General features: G+C 36.0%; 1 protein-coding gene across 1 annotated transcript; it reads left to right on the top strand.

Moving 5' to 3' along the window:
• The first annotated feature begins 584 nt into the window (after window positions 1-584).
• Window positions 585-12,074, top strand: LOC128198092 (luciferin sulfotransferase-like). Its single transcript, XM_052881533.1, has 6 exons — window positions 585-853; window positions 1,493-1,667; window positions 2,589-2,715; window positions 3,960-4,054; window positions 11,019-11,199; window positions 11,908-12,074. The coding sequence occupies exons 2-6, from the start codon at window positions 1,560-1,562 to the stop codon at window positions 12,015-12,017; spliced, it is 621 nt and encodes a 206-aa protein (XP_052737493.1). The 5' UTR covers window positions 585-853; window positions 1,493-1,559; the 3' UTR covers window positions 12,018-12,074.
• Window positions 12,075-14,276: the final 2,202 nt, after the last annotated feature.

The raw sequence follows: 14,276 nt of genomic DNA, 5'->3' as shown, positions 1-14,276 counted from the left end.
TTGTCGAAGAATTTATTTAATCACCAAATCTTCACTCTAGACAATACGAAAGGACAATGCCAGACAATGTATAGAAGTTTGACCCACTAAAAAAAAATAATTTGCAACAATATATTATATATCATATTATTGGATTTTTTGTACTATTAAACAAATATTACCTTTTAACCCTTTATAACTAGGGGTATAAAAATAAATCCAAGTTGAAGTTTGATTTTAAGGTTAAGTATATGTGCAGTTTATTATGAAATAACTAACAATAAAGTCATGATTGGTTTTTTGTAAATACAGAAGCACTTAGCACATGCAATACATTACAAAAAAACGTGTTTTTGTTATTTTCAAATTACTCCGAGGTGTCTATTACGAGTTTTGATAGTTTGACAGTGTTATGACAGTTTATTTTTACATTTTGATCTGACTTCGCAGCTCTGGATTCTAGCCATTTTGAACATAAAATAATTAGAATGCACTAAAAACGCTCTAAAGGGCTCGAACCTAAGGTCGAAATAAGGTTTTTAAAAAACAAGTAAACAATGTCAGCTATGAGGAAATAACGTAATGGATATAATTACTTTTTTTGGCAGATTTTTATTCCGGAGTTAACAGTAAAAATGGTTTATTAAAAAACAATGATTTAAAAAATTAATATATTTAGTATATCTACATTTTCCACAAAATTCCGAGTTAGGACTGGGTCAGGATCTGGCATTCCCCTTTCGATTTTGTAATAATAAGCACGTTATCTTGCAGGAACTACTTTGACACAGGAATTGGTATGGTTATTATGTAATAACTTGGATTATGAGAAGGCTCTATCAAAAGTGCTTAATGAAAGATTTCCATTTTTGGAGTGAGTTGACATCAAAATTTAATTTGTTTATTCCATACATACTTTTAGATAATCGTATCTAAGGTTTATTCCTTTGATTGTTTTAATTTTTTACTTTTATTATATAATTTTTAATCCGAAACATAAAAGGGATGTTACAAATTTAACGTTTCTGTATGTGTATGTATGTGACATCGTAGCTTCTAAAGGAATGGACCGACTATGATGGTGTTTTGAACTGGTACATCATCTAAATGGTTCTTAGCTATAGGTATATCACATGATGAAGATCCGATAAGTTAATCCGTAGTTATGAGCGTTTTCCTACCATGAAAGTATTTCTGACATAGAAAAGTAGTAGTTCTATATAAATTAACCGGTGTCGGTTGGTTTTTAAAAAATGTCTGTTGTTTATCCTAATCGAGTCTTACGATTTTTAAAACAAGTTATATATAGTCCAGCGGCCGGTTTAGGTAGTTGGGTTCTTATCACTTTCTATTATAATTAAGCATTTTATTATAATATAAACTTTGACTTGTTAAACGAAATTTTTAATACCATCTATCTACCTTTGTTGATCTATTAGTTCATACAAACGCTCTAGTTAGCAGAAATGGGGCAGACATGATAATAATAATATAAATCACGTATGGTTTTCAGAGTGTCAGCATTAGTGCCTCCATTTGAACATTATACTGAAAATCAAATAGAAGTAGCAACGAAAGCAATGATTCCACTAAGCGTTAAAGAAATACAAAATATTCCTTCGCCGAGATTCATCAAAAGCCATTTGCCAGTGTCACTATTGCCACCTTCACTACTAGACACTACAAAGGTAAAAAGACCATACGACGACCATCCTTTCGTTCGTTCCTTCTGTTTTACACACCAACGCGCTGTTTTTTGACAAACAGCGCTTGTCTTCTAGACACTGTGTACACTATAGTATGCGCATTATCATCTGAGTCGTCCGGTCATAAAAGTCAAAAAAGATAGGAATGTGCAGCGCGCCTACCTGCGCACCCTAATTATCGATAAACGGCTACCTGCGCACGTGCTAATGATGAGTCAATAATGATTTGGACGATTCTGATTGGTCGGTTTCTAATGTAATTGCATTGCGTATTTTTTTTGCTATAAATGTGTTTACTGCAATTAAATAAATACATTCATGTGTTACTCGTTGCGCACTATGGATACTAATATATAATAAATTTGGCAGAAGACGAAGATTCTGATGATGAAGACTCAGATGAAGATTAATTTTATTTAGTTAATAATTATATAATATGAAATATGTATTATATTAAATCAAATATTGTTAATTTTTTTAATTTTGTGAACAAGATACGATAATAAACTTTACTTATCGATAATATGTCTTTCATTGTTACACCCTTCACTAGACGGCTCCATAAGACCCATAAGTGCAAGCGAGATAGATATAGAGAAATGATTTATGGCCCTAAGACTCAGTTGTTAATGCTATTAGTATATACATTAATATTATAATATTATGCAGAAAAGTGTGTTTCATTGTTATTTTATTTATATTTCTAATTACGGTTCATTTACACGAGCTGCAACTGGTACCGACGACTGCAGTCAACAGCAGTCGACAACGGTCGTCGGCAGCAGTTGCCGACGTTGGCGACGTGCTGCTTGTGTAAATGAACCCTTAGTCACTAGTAGAACTAAACGCTCTACCTACTACTCAACAAGTCAAAATACAACACGAAAAATTTTGTTTTATCAGGTAGTGTATGTGGCACGAGATCCAAGAGATGTCGCTGTATCTTTCTATCATCATCACAAACTGATGCGGGTGATAACAGCTGATAAGGATTTTAAAACCTTTTGGAATTACTTCATCACAAACAAAAGTAAGTGAGAAAGAATACAATATTGAACTTAAGCTAACTTATCCTAATAATTATACAAATCATGCCCACGTGGAATGGTGACAAGAATACTGGCTTCATTTCCGCGCTGGACAGCCAGGCTGATCCTTTGCTCAAAAAATAAGCCAGCCCTTCTGTCACCAGTCGAGGCAACTAGCCGCGGTGAAATGGTTCGGTAAAATTTTTCACCACTGCGATTCCATGGCCCAAGGGTCTCCACGGCAAAAGGTACAATGGGGATGATGACTAGGTTTGAATATATTGATTTTTATGATACATTCGGGTAAATAGGGTCAATGTTAACTAATTTATACATAAAAAGCAAAGATTGTCTGGATATTTGCAAAATAAATGAGATTATAAAATTTCAAAAACGATTAAAATTTTTTTATCGCAATTAGATGAAAATTCATACAGTTTTAGCTTCCTTACATTAAATGTGACATTTTTTAATATATGAACTATAAAGATAAACGCACAAATAACAAAGATATTAGTAATTTTGTTTGAACGCGCATACAAATCTAACGATCATTACATTGCCTATGACGTCATTTTTTCGAGCCATTTTGTATGGGGCGTTTTTCAGGGATCCGCGGCAGCGCCGCTAATCTGACTCTTTAAATCCCTGTAGCTCCGAAAGTAATGATCGCAGATACCCTGTTCCTTTTACAAAATTGCTTTACTATTAGTATACTCTTAATTTATATACAATTTAAAAAACTGTCATCATCCCTATTATGTAACTCTTAGTCAGAGAGGCATACTTGAGCCACTTCTACCGGTTTCAGCTTTTTCTGCTGCGGCTCCCGGTCTAGATTTTGTCTCCCTGATATGACACGGTGCTAATGTGTCAACGCATGTAGCGTAAAATAAGTTATATTTTTAACAAGTTATATATTACTGCTGTCCATGTGTTATAGGAGTCTTTATCCTTTTTTTTTCAGTGGGCACCTATTTTTTTAGGTACCTGACTTTCTATTCTGTGAAGTTTCTATGAAGTGGGTGGGAGTTAGAACAAGATCAATCATTTTAGTTCTCGTTCTTGCTCATTGAAAGGTATTCTTTCAAATTGTAAATTTTCATTTACTTACATAATGCTCTTGTTCTGGTTCCAGGTCTTTGTTCGTTTAGTTAAAACCCACTCATTTCAAATTTTCTGAGTCAATATGTAGTGAATATGGATTGAAACAGAAATTTACTTTTTTTACATTTTTTTTTTTTAGTTTTGTGGGGACCATATTTTGAACATGTATTAGAGGCATGGGAGCACATAAACGATGATAACATGTTGTTCTTATTTTATGAGGATATGATAAAGGTAGCTAAAAATAAAAAAAAAACTCTTTGTATATTTTGTTTAAAATAACTGTAGCGTGCCTTATATTCAATCATAAATACCGTTTGCAGTGAACCCTAAGCAGGCAAACTGCTACGTAAACATTTTCTGTAAGAACGTACGCTACGATGTTAAGTTAAGGCAGTCGTTCCTAACTCGTCCCTACCAACGCTCGTGTTCTAGTATTCATTAACCAGTCCGCTTAAGTAAGACATTTTATATACTTTAAATTTATATTATTCGTGTGTATCAATAAACGTTAATTAGTTCGTCTACTTGATTTATTATTTGGATTCCTGGCAGAGGCACGCAATATCCTTCTTTAGCCTATCAAACAAATCAATCAATTGCAACATAATCATCACCTACAAATTGGTGACCCCGCTCTGTCAAGGAATTCCGAGCACGGGTCATTCCACACATTGGTGACCCCGCTCTGTCAAAAATTCAGAACACAGGTCTTTCCACAAATTGGTGACCTCGTTCTGTCAAAAAAAAAACTCCATTTGGTAAAGGAATTTTACCACGTAAATCAAGTCGATGAACTCGCGGTAACTAGAGCAACAAACAAACACGCAGCGAATTCCTTGGTGTGGAGCAGTTACGAACGACTCGCGGACTACATTAAGTTAGTTTTAATTTGTTTATCTTTCTTTTACATAACATGGTTTTTCTGTTACATTTTTTTTCACATTTTGCCTCCGTAAAGACTTTAAGTGATTATATGTATAGTGCTGTGCCGAATCATTTTATAGACACTGTAAGTAACCGATATTTTTTTTCTAAACTGTAAATAATCGACATTATTTTGTAAATCACGATAATGCGTCAAGCAAGTATTTCACTCAACAACAGCCGCTATCGCCAGCGAAAAATGGCAGCGCAGCAGCTCGCATGGTACCAATAAAGCCAGGCTCACTGCAATAACGACGATAAACTTAGCCGTAGCAAATATGAGGCACACGACACTGTGATTTAGCCTTGCATCATGGGTCCGCAGGCGCATCGCAGTCGTGAATATAGCTCATCAACACTCGAAACTTAGTACAAAAGGAAACGCTCCTCGACTAAGGCGACCGCATCATAAGGTTACACCGGTGGAAGTTAGCAACGCACTGCAAAACCACTCAGTTTGTGTAACGCGATTAACGGCAGCATTATTTTTTTCTCAAGCGCATTTGGGAACATTTTGGTTATGCCACGAGACTGAAAGCGTGGGCACCGCAGCATCAAAGCAGAGCAGAAGGCTAGGATACCATTACTGAGTCGATCAGATAAATACTCCGTACAACGCCAAGCATCTTCACTGGGACATGATACAACCCTACCTACGGGTAAACTCTACGCTTCCCAGACGTCAAGCATGTGGCGAGGAGGATATGACGCAATCATTTAATTATCGCAACACGGTAACAAGAATCATAAAGGCAAAGTACACGGGCCACCGAGAAACGCACTATCAGCATTTGAAACAATAACATGCTCGTCACTCGTCATTCTCGCAAGTAACACAAGCAAGCAAATTATTAACATACTCAAAGAGTCAACGGCAACACTCACTAACAACAATTTTTATGACACCTATAGGAACAACATTGTAAAATAGCTCTGGTCCGTCGTTTTTCTATTTTTCTTATACGCATAGTTTTCAAAGATTTCAATGTTCAAATAAATGCGTTATTTTTATTACGCAGTGGGACCAGGGTTATTCATTCTTCAATCGTTCATGTATTTTTTGCAATTCAATAAGTGTAACTTAGACGTATTATTATTAATTCTTCAATCATTTATTTAATTTTCGCAATTATTCAATATGTATTCGTATTCGAATGTAAATGTAAGTAGTATTATGGAACCGACTGTCAATATTTTTATACACTCGCTCTTACACTATAAGTTTTATTCAATGTAAACACGTGTCGAATTTCAGGTAGCCACTCGACGGCAAGCTGATAACGACGTAAGCATTTTACCGATACATTAGCTCGGTGTTAACCAACTTAACAAAAGATATTTAACTTCGACAATGTATGTTTGTAGTGTAACGTAATTTCGTATCAATTTTTACTAACTTAAAAATTTGGGGCGGTGTGATGTAGCGTGCCTTATATTCAATCATAAATACCGTTTGCAGTGAACCCTAAGCAGGCAAACTGCTACGTAAACATTTTCTGTAAGAACGTACGCTACGATGTTAAGTTAAGGCAGTCGTTCCTAACTCGTCCCTACCAACGCTCGTGTTCTAGTATTCATTAACCAGTCCGCTTAAGTAAGACATTTTATATACTTTAAATTTATATTATTCGTGTGTATCAATAAACATTAATTAGTTCGTCTACTTGATTTATTATTTGGATTCCTGACAGAGGCACGCAATATCCTTCTTTAGCCTATCAAACAAATCAATCAATTGCAACATAATCATCACCTACAAATTGGACTTTTGTGCCACTTTAGTACTATTTGGATACTTATATATTTGGGTTTGAGTAAGGTATGTCGTGTCCCGGGTAGCGGTTATGGGTGATAAATAATAGTAGGCTCCACTGATAAAACACTTATATTGACTATCAGTTACAACGGTTAGGTAACGACTGGCGACAAACCGCCCGTATCGACTTCGTCATAATTACGAAAATGCTTAAGTAGCATTTTCATTTACAATCTATGTGTGTGTGACCACCACATCATTCCACCCCCTTTTTTTTTTTTTACAGAAAACAATGTATAGGTAGTATAGGGGTGTTTCATTCTTAACACTATAAGCACAATGCTGACAAAACGTTTCACGAGGAGCATACACTTGTTACACTTAAACTAATGAACTCTGTAAAGCTAACAACAAAAAAAAAAAATTAAAACAAAAAAAATATATAAATGACAATGTAAATTTTGTATAAGTGTAATATTATGTAAACAATTTTGTAGAACACCTTCAAATACAATTACTTTAAGCAGAATATGGTTTTTACTTTGACATTGCACAACTAATTTCTTAAAATTATAAACATGACGAAACAATTAACAATAATGCAACTAAGCATAACGTGCAGGTACGCGGCTGACGCGACCACTGCTCGTTGTTTTGCATTTTACACCGTTGGTATTATAAGGGACCGTACACACTGTGACTTTCTTTTTTAAAATCGGTTCCGTAGTTTTTGACGACATAGTATTTTGGGGATTATCGTTTTCCTCCAAAATATAAGCTGGTTTCAACCGATCTATAGAAACTATAACCTGACGTGTGGGTAATTGGACCTTAAAAACTTTCTCTGTCCTGCTAATTACTCGGTACGGACCGTCGTAAGGCGCTTGGAGAGGCTTACGCACCGCGTCGTTCCTGATAAATACTTTGTCACAAGTGTGTAAATCCTGGTGAACAAAAATTTTTCTCGAGTCTTTATTGACCCTTTTAACAGGTTTTAAATCATTAATTATACTTTTTAATTTGCTTACATAACTAGAGCTATCTAAAATATTATCCTTACTTATATCATAAAATTCACCTGGCAGCCTAATACTTGTGCCGTATACCATTTCAGCACAACTAACATTAGTGTCTGCCCGTACAGCGGCTCTTAAACCTAGTAAAACGGTTGGTAGTTCTTCTACCCAACTTTTAGTTGACAGTCTAGCCATAAGTGCTGCTTTTAAAGATCTGTGCCACCGTTCTATCATCCCATTACTCTGCGGGTGATAAGCGGTAGTGCGGATCTTTTCAATACCCATAAGATTCATGAGTTGCTTGAAAAGATTACTCTCGAAACAACGACCTTGATCGGAAGTACACTTAAAAAATACTCCGAAACGCGTTATATAGTTTTCATAAAGAGCTTTGGCTACTACTTCAGCTGTGATTTCTTTAATTGGGACAGCTTCTGGCCAACGCGTACCTCTATCTATCATAGTCAAACAGTATCTATATCCCTCGGGTGATGTATTTAGAGGGCCTATTATGTCAATCATTAAGTGACTAAAACGATCTACTTTCTCGAAAGTACCTAAATCTGATACGGTATGCTTTTGAATCTTAGATCGTTGACATGGGATACAGGCCTTAGCCCATCTTCGGATATCTTTATTCATACCTACCCAAAAGTATCTATCTCTAACCATTTTGTTGGTAGCGCGAATACCCGGGTGACTTAAACTATGAATTGCATTGAAAGCGATACGTCTAAAACTTTCCGGTAAGTATGGTCGGGCCTTATTAGTCGATGTTTCGCAAACAACGCAACTATCGGTGCCTGGCATCACGATGTTTTTGTATTGTATTTTTTTCTTTAGTTCGCTTAACTCTTCGTCATCATTTTGTACACGTGCGAGTTCCGTGAAATCAATGACCGTAGGACAAACAATTTCTTCCACGCGGGACAAAGTGTCAGCTACTATGTTATCTAACCCGCTCACGTGGCGTATGTCCGTAGTGAATTCGCTAATGAACATTATCTGTCTAGCTCGCCTAGGTAGCTCTTTCACGCTACCTATCTTTGAAAAAACATAAATTAGAGGTCTATGGTCAGTATACACAATAAAATTACGACCTTCTATCATATATCGAAAGTGAGCTATCGCCGAATAAATGGCTAATAACTCTCGATCATAGGTACTATATTTCCTTTGTGCTTCCGAGAACTTTTTAGAAAAATAAGCAATAGGTTTCCATACGTTACCTTCTCTTTGCTGTAGAACCGCACCCATGCATGACTCTGAAGCATCCGTCATAAGCGCCAAAGGTTTGTCTATCGCAGGATACGTTAACGTCGCGGCGTCACTTAGGCTCTGTTTACACTGCTCAAACTGAGCGTTTGCTGAATCAGTCCAAGCGATTTTTGACTTATCTTTTTTTTTTGTATTCGTTAAATAGCGATCCAACTCAGACTGCTTTTCAGCGGCACCTGGTATGTGTGATCTATAGAAATTTAACATACCTAAAAATCTCCGGAGTTGGTCCACAGTAGCTGGCCTCGGAAACTCGATGATGGCTTTCACCTTCTCGTCGAGTGGACGAATCCCTTCCGTTGTTACTTCATGACCTAAAAACTCCATTTTTGTCTGTTCGAAACAACACTTTGATATATTCAGAGTAATACCGAACTTCTCTAAGCGACTAAATACTTCCTCTAAATGTTTTCTATGCTCGTCGACGTTGTTACTTGCAATTATTATATCATCTATATACACGAATAAAAAATCTAAGTCTGGGAGTACGCTATGACACATAAAACGCTGAAAACTTTGGCCAGCATTTCGAAGGCCAAAAGGAAGTCTGATGAACTCGAAAGCCCCGAAAGGGGTTGACACAGACGTCTTTTCAATGTCCATCTCGTTAACTGGTATGCAATTGTAAGCTCTGTTTATATCTAACCGTGAAAAAATTTTCTTACCAGCGAGTAAGTACGTGAAATCGCGTAACCTGGGTATAGGGTAACTATCAGGCTTAGTAATAGCATTTAAGCGCCTATAGTCACCACATGGCCTTATCTGCCCATTTTTTTTAAGCACTATATGCAGAGGGCTTGCCCACGCGCTTTTACTGGGTCTGCATATTCCCATTTCACACATTAACCGAAATTCCTCTTTAGCCTTAGCGTATCGGTCTGGCGGTAACGGTCTTGCTCGACATTGAACAGGCGGACCGTTCGTCTCGATGTGATGACAAACGCTATGCTTAGGAACTTCCTTAAAAGATACCGGTTTAGTTAAATCTGGATATTTAGCTAACAAACTATAATGTGGGTGTTGATTATGAATTGTAGTTATTGAACTTTCCATGCACTGTGACATACTAGCAATAACATTAAAATTTGTTACCTGATCCACTAGTTTCCGTTTACTAAAATCTACCACTAACTTATACTTAGTTAAAAAATCGGCTCCTATTATAGGCTGTCTAACGTCAGCAACTATAAATGTCCACCGAAATGCTCTCCTTAACTTTAAATTTAATACTAAACTATGCAACCCAAATGTCTTAATAGGTGTACCGTTCGCGGCATACAGTCTATAGTCCTCGCACGCTCTATTTTTCTCGCGCACTGCCCACCGGGGTAACACCGACACATTAGCACCACTATCTATTAAAAACCGTAATTTACTGTTTTCGTCAGTTATACACAAGCGGTAATTTATCGATGGGTCACAGCCTCCCGCCGCAGACAGGACCGAAGCTAGTTTTCCGCACTGCCAGTAGGTTGGTTCGATGTCTTCCACGTACACGGTTGAACACATTTGTGTGCTCGGGCTCTAAACTTATAGTGGTAGTAGCAAAGCCAGTCTGGATCTGCCGGTGTCCTCTTCCTGCTACCGCTAGTGATGCGCGTACGTGGCGCGCCGTGTGACCGTGATCGGCTTCTCCCACCGCTACGCTGGGAATTTTCAATTTTTCTTAGTCGTTCGCCCAGCTTGTGGATCTCCGCTATGACATCTGGAGAATCACTCCTTGCACTCCGTACTGCGGCCACCCCCTGTATAGGCATTGCATTTTCTGTCACCTTGTCTGCCATTCTAAATTCCAATGTGTGAGTCGTTACGTGTTGCTACCCGTGCAAAAATAACCGCTAATAAAACCGAGTCGGGTCACCACTTTTGTACCACTTTAGTACTATTTGGATACTTATATATTTGGGTTTGAGTAAGGTATGTCGTGTCCCGGGTAGCGGTTATGGGTGATAAATAATAGTAGGCTCCACTGATAAAACACTTATATTGACTATCAGTTACAACGGTTAGGTAACGACTGGCGACAAACCGCCCGTATCGACTTCGTCATAATTACGAAAATGCTTAAGTAGCATTTTCATTTACAATCTATGTGTGTGTGACCACCACATCATTCCAGGTGACCCCGACGTGGTGTGACGTTTGCAGTGAACCCTAAGCAGGCAAACTGCTACGTAACTATAGGTTATGGCTTATTGATCTAATTATTTTTTTTTTTTAGGATTTACCGAAAACAATAAAACTTGTGGCAAAGTTTTTCAGTAAATCAATCACAGAGGAAGAAATAAATAGACTTGTTGATCACCTTGACATTGATAATTTTAAAAAGAACAAGTCAGTCAATATGAAGGACATGCAGAAGTTTGGCCTATTCTCGAAAGATGGTGATTTCATAAGAAAAGGTAAAATGTACTTACTATCCATAAGAGATTGACGAGTGAGTAGTTTAGTAGATACTATTGTTATTTTTCTTTTAAAATTAATTATAAAACCCTCGCTCTATATAAAGCTTAAGATAGATGAAGTTATAAAAAACTAACACGACGATTGTGAGAAGCTATAGACTCGAGTTAAAAAAAAACTAAATTTTTCGAATATTGCGATATGGGTATCAAATTCAAGGCCTCATCAAGAGTATTTAAGTAGGTATGGTATATCATGGCCATATTAAAAAAATTACCTACAATTAGAAAAAAAAGTTATTTATTAATCGCTATACAAAATACGCGAGGCGGATGAATAGGTGCTAGCAGGTTAAGCAGTCGGGTTTTTTTTTATTATTTTTTAACCAATTTTGAAAAAATATTTTTTGTTTGAAAGAGTATACTTCCAGATTGGTCCCATTTAATTTTAATGAAAATCGATTCTGTGAACAAAATTGCCTATACTGATTACTATGCTAACAGAAAATAAAATATTTTTAACAAAAATATTGAACCCAGTTCTTATGCGTTTTCTATTGATCGATTTGAAGGCGCTGCCAAAAAACAAAATGAACTTAAATTAATAGCCAATTTGGCATAACACCGCCTTCAAATCGATCAATAGAAAGGACGTAGAGTAATGTATCTTTGAAGTCGGTAAAGATTTTACGTAATCTGTGCTTACAGGTAAGTCAGGCGGATGGCGGGAATATTTCGACGAAGAGATGACGGCTCAGGCGGACGAGTGGATCGCGACACATCTACGGGACACTGACTTCCGGTTCCCGGATTGTTAACTTGTGATACAATGACACATATTAATTATACTCAAAATATAAATTCGTTTACTTGTACCTGACAGTTTCAATAATTTTATTGCGGCAAACGCTTGTAACAGTAATATTGCTCGTCAGAATCGTTATTGAAGCTATTTTTTTTCTCTTTATTTGGTCTACCAGACATACAAATAATACAATTATTAATTAAAGATAAATGCAAGGAGCAGAAACACATGCAAAACTATTTATAGGTAAACACCGCATGCAACTTTTTAAATCTAAAGTTTAAAATTCATTTACAATATTAATATTTTAAATCATGACAGGTGCGGAAATTTACAAATTACGATAATCAGTTCTTTATCTTAAAAAACTATACTAGACCATTATGATTTTTATCAACTCTATTTGAAAATTAAAGAAAAATATTATTTTAATTTTAGATAACGATTATTTTGTGGATGTTTGTTACTCAAAAACGGCTTTTTTTTTAATACACAATTTTTAAGGCAGCGCATGCGAATAAGTCTGCTTAAGAGGATTTTCGGTCCGACCTGTATGACAAAAACTGTGTTAACTCCGCGAATATATATCATACTAATATAAAATAGCACTCCCCGATAATGTAGCATTCTACTGGTGAACGAATTTTTGAAATCGGACCAGTAGTTCCGAAGATTACCCCATTTAAAAAATGTGACAAACTTACAAACTTTACCTCTTTATAATATTAGTACCTATAGATATAGATTTGTAGAGAATTGGGATTCGAAAAATTAAAAATTTCTTCGCGGATGAAACTATTATAGGACAAATTATATTTTCATAATTAAGTAATTCACATTTATCAATAAAATTGTTAAACAGATTGCCTGCGAAATTACTCTACGCCTCACTGATGGCATGAAATGAGGACATCGAAAAAAAAAAGGAGTTCAAGTCTCCTTTTTTCTCGGATAGATGAATATAATCTATACTAATACTATAAAGCTGAGTTTGTTTGTTTGGTTGCTTGAACGCGCTAATCTCAGGAACTACTGATCCGATTTGAAAAATTCTTTCAGTGGTATAACCCATTTATCGAGGAAGGCTATAGGCCCCCCTGGCTATTATCCCCGTATTCCTACGGAAACGGGAACCACGCGGGTGAAACTGCGTGGCGTCAACTAGTAGAACATAATTTTGTGATTAGAACGAAGCTCAACTATGGCCATCTATCTACTCCTGAATCACCCTAATTAATAAATCGATAGAGATCTACTGATTCTTTTTTATACCTATTATCGAGATTTAGGTGTCTAGATACCTACATACAGTAAATTTAAGTAAGTGTAGGCAACGCTTTTACGTTTCACAGTACTCAAACGAATTATTGAGCGAAACCGGTATCTTTTAATTTAAAAGAAAGCTGAAAGTGAAAGTAATCTCGTACGTCACACTTCGCATACTTTTAAAAATAAGCACTAGATATATCCACCTACCCATTTTAAAACTAGTTAGATACCTATCTATTTACAGTATTAGGTAGGTATATGTTTAATACATTGTATTAGACCAGCGTGGTAGACTATTGGCCTAACTCCTCTCCATTCTGAGAGGAGACTAGAGCTCAGCAGTGAGCCGAATATGAGTTGATAATGATGATGAAAATGATGTTTAATACGAAAAAAAAGGTTTACTTTTTACCCGACTGCTAGAAGGATTCTAGGGGTAACTTAAGCTTACTTTTAGAGTTGTAAACCAAAAATTAGATAAAAAAACTTTAAATCTTTAACTTTTCAATTTTAATTTAATACTCTTAAGTAATTCTAAGTTTTAATTTATTATAATTAATATGTTGTTCTTGAATATAAAGTAAGATCCAATACATAAAAAACTACAATTGTCATGATGTTTATAAAATAAATAAGATTTGATATAAAAAAATCTTTGAGCATACTTATTTGTATGTATTTATTTAGATCGGGCAGCAGTAACAGATCGACCTACTACAGATCTACTAGTGGTTACAGCACAAATAAGTGATATAATTTAGTGTAAAGCTATTTGTATGGAATCTACAGTAATGTCATAGTTTTCAACACTACCAATTTACAACATTTATTTCGGTATACTTAACTCCAAAACTGATGCACAGATGTGGATGAAATTTGGCACCGTGATAGATACTTAGGTAGGTAATCTTGAATAGCACAGGTTATTCTGATTATCTGATTACCCATTTGACCCACGGAAACAGGAAGTAAGAAGGTGGAACATGGCAATAGCAGTATGACC

Source organism: Bicyclus anynana, chromosome 5 (genome assembly GCF_947172395.1).
Source record: "Bicyclus anynana chromosome 5, ilBicAnyn1.1, whole genome shotgun sequence".
NCBI classification, from domain to species: Eukaryota; Metazoa; Arthropoda; class Insecta; order Lepidoptera; family Nymphalidae; genus Bicyclus; species Bicyclus anynana.
Note: the sequence above shows the minus strand (reverse complement) of the source record. Positions and strands in the feature narration are given on the sequence as shown.

Excerpts from the sequence above, each read along its gene's own strand:
- LOC128198092 (XM_052881533.1), top strand. The coding sequence starts at position 1,560 with ATGATTCCACTAAGCGTTAAAGAAATACAAAATATTCCTTCGCCGAGA. Across the intron at positions 2,716-3,959 it reads TTACTTCATCACAAACAAAA|TTTTGTGGGGACCATATTTT; the intron begins GTAAGTGAGAAA and ends TTTTTTTTTTAG. Across the intron at positions 4,055-11,018 it reads TTTATGAGGATATGATAAAG|GATTTACCGAAAACAATAAA; the intron begins GTAGCTAAAAAT and ends TTTTTTTTTTAG.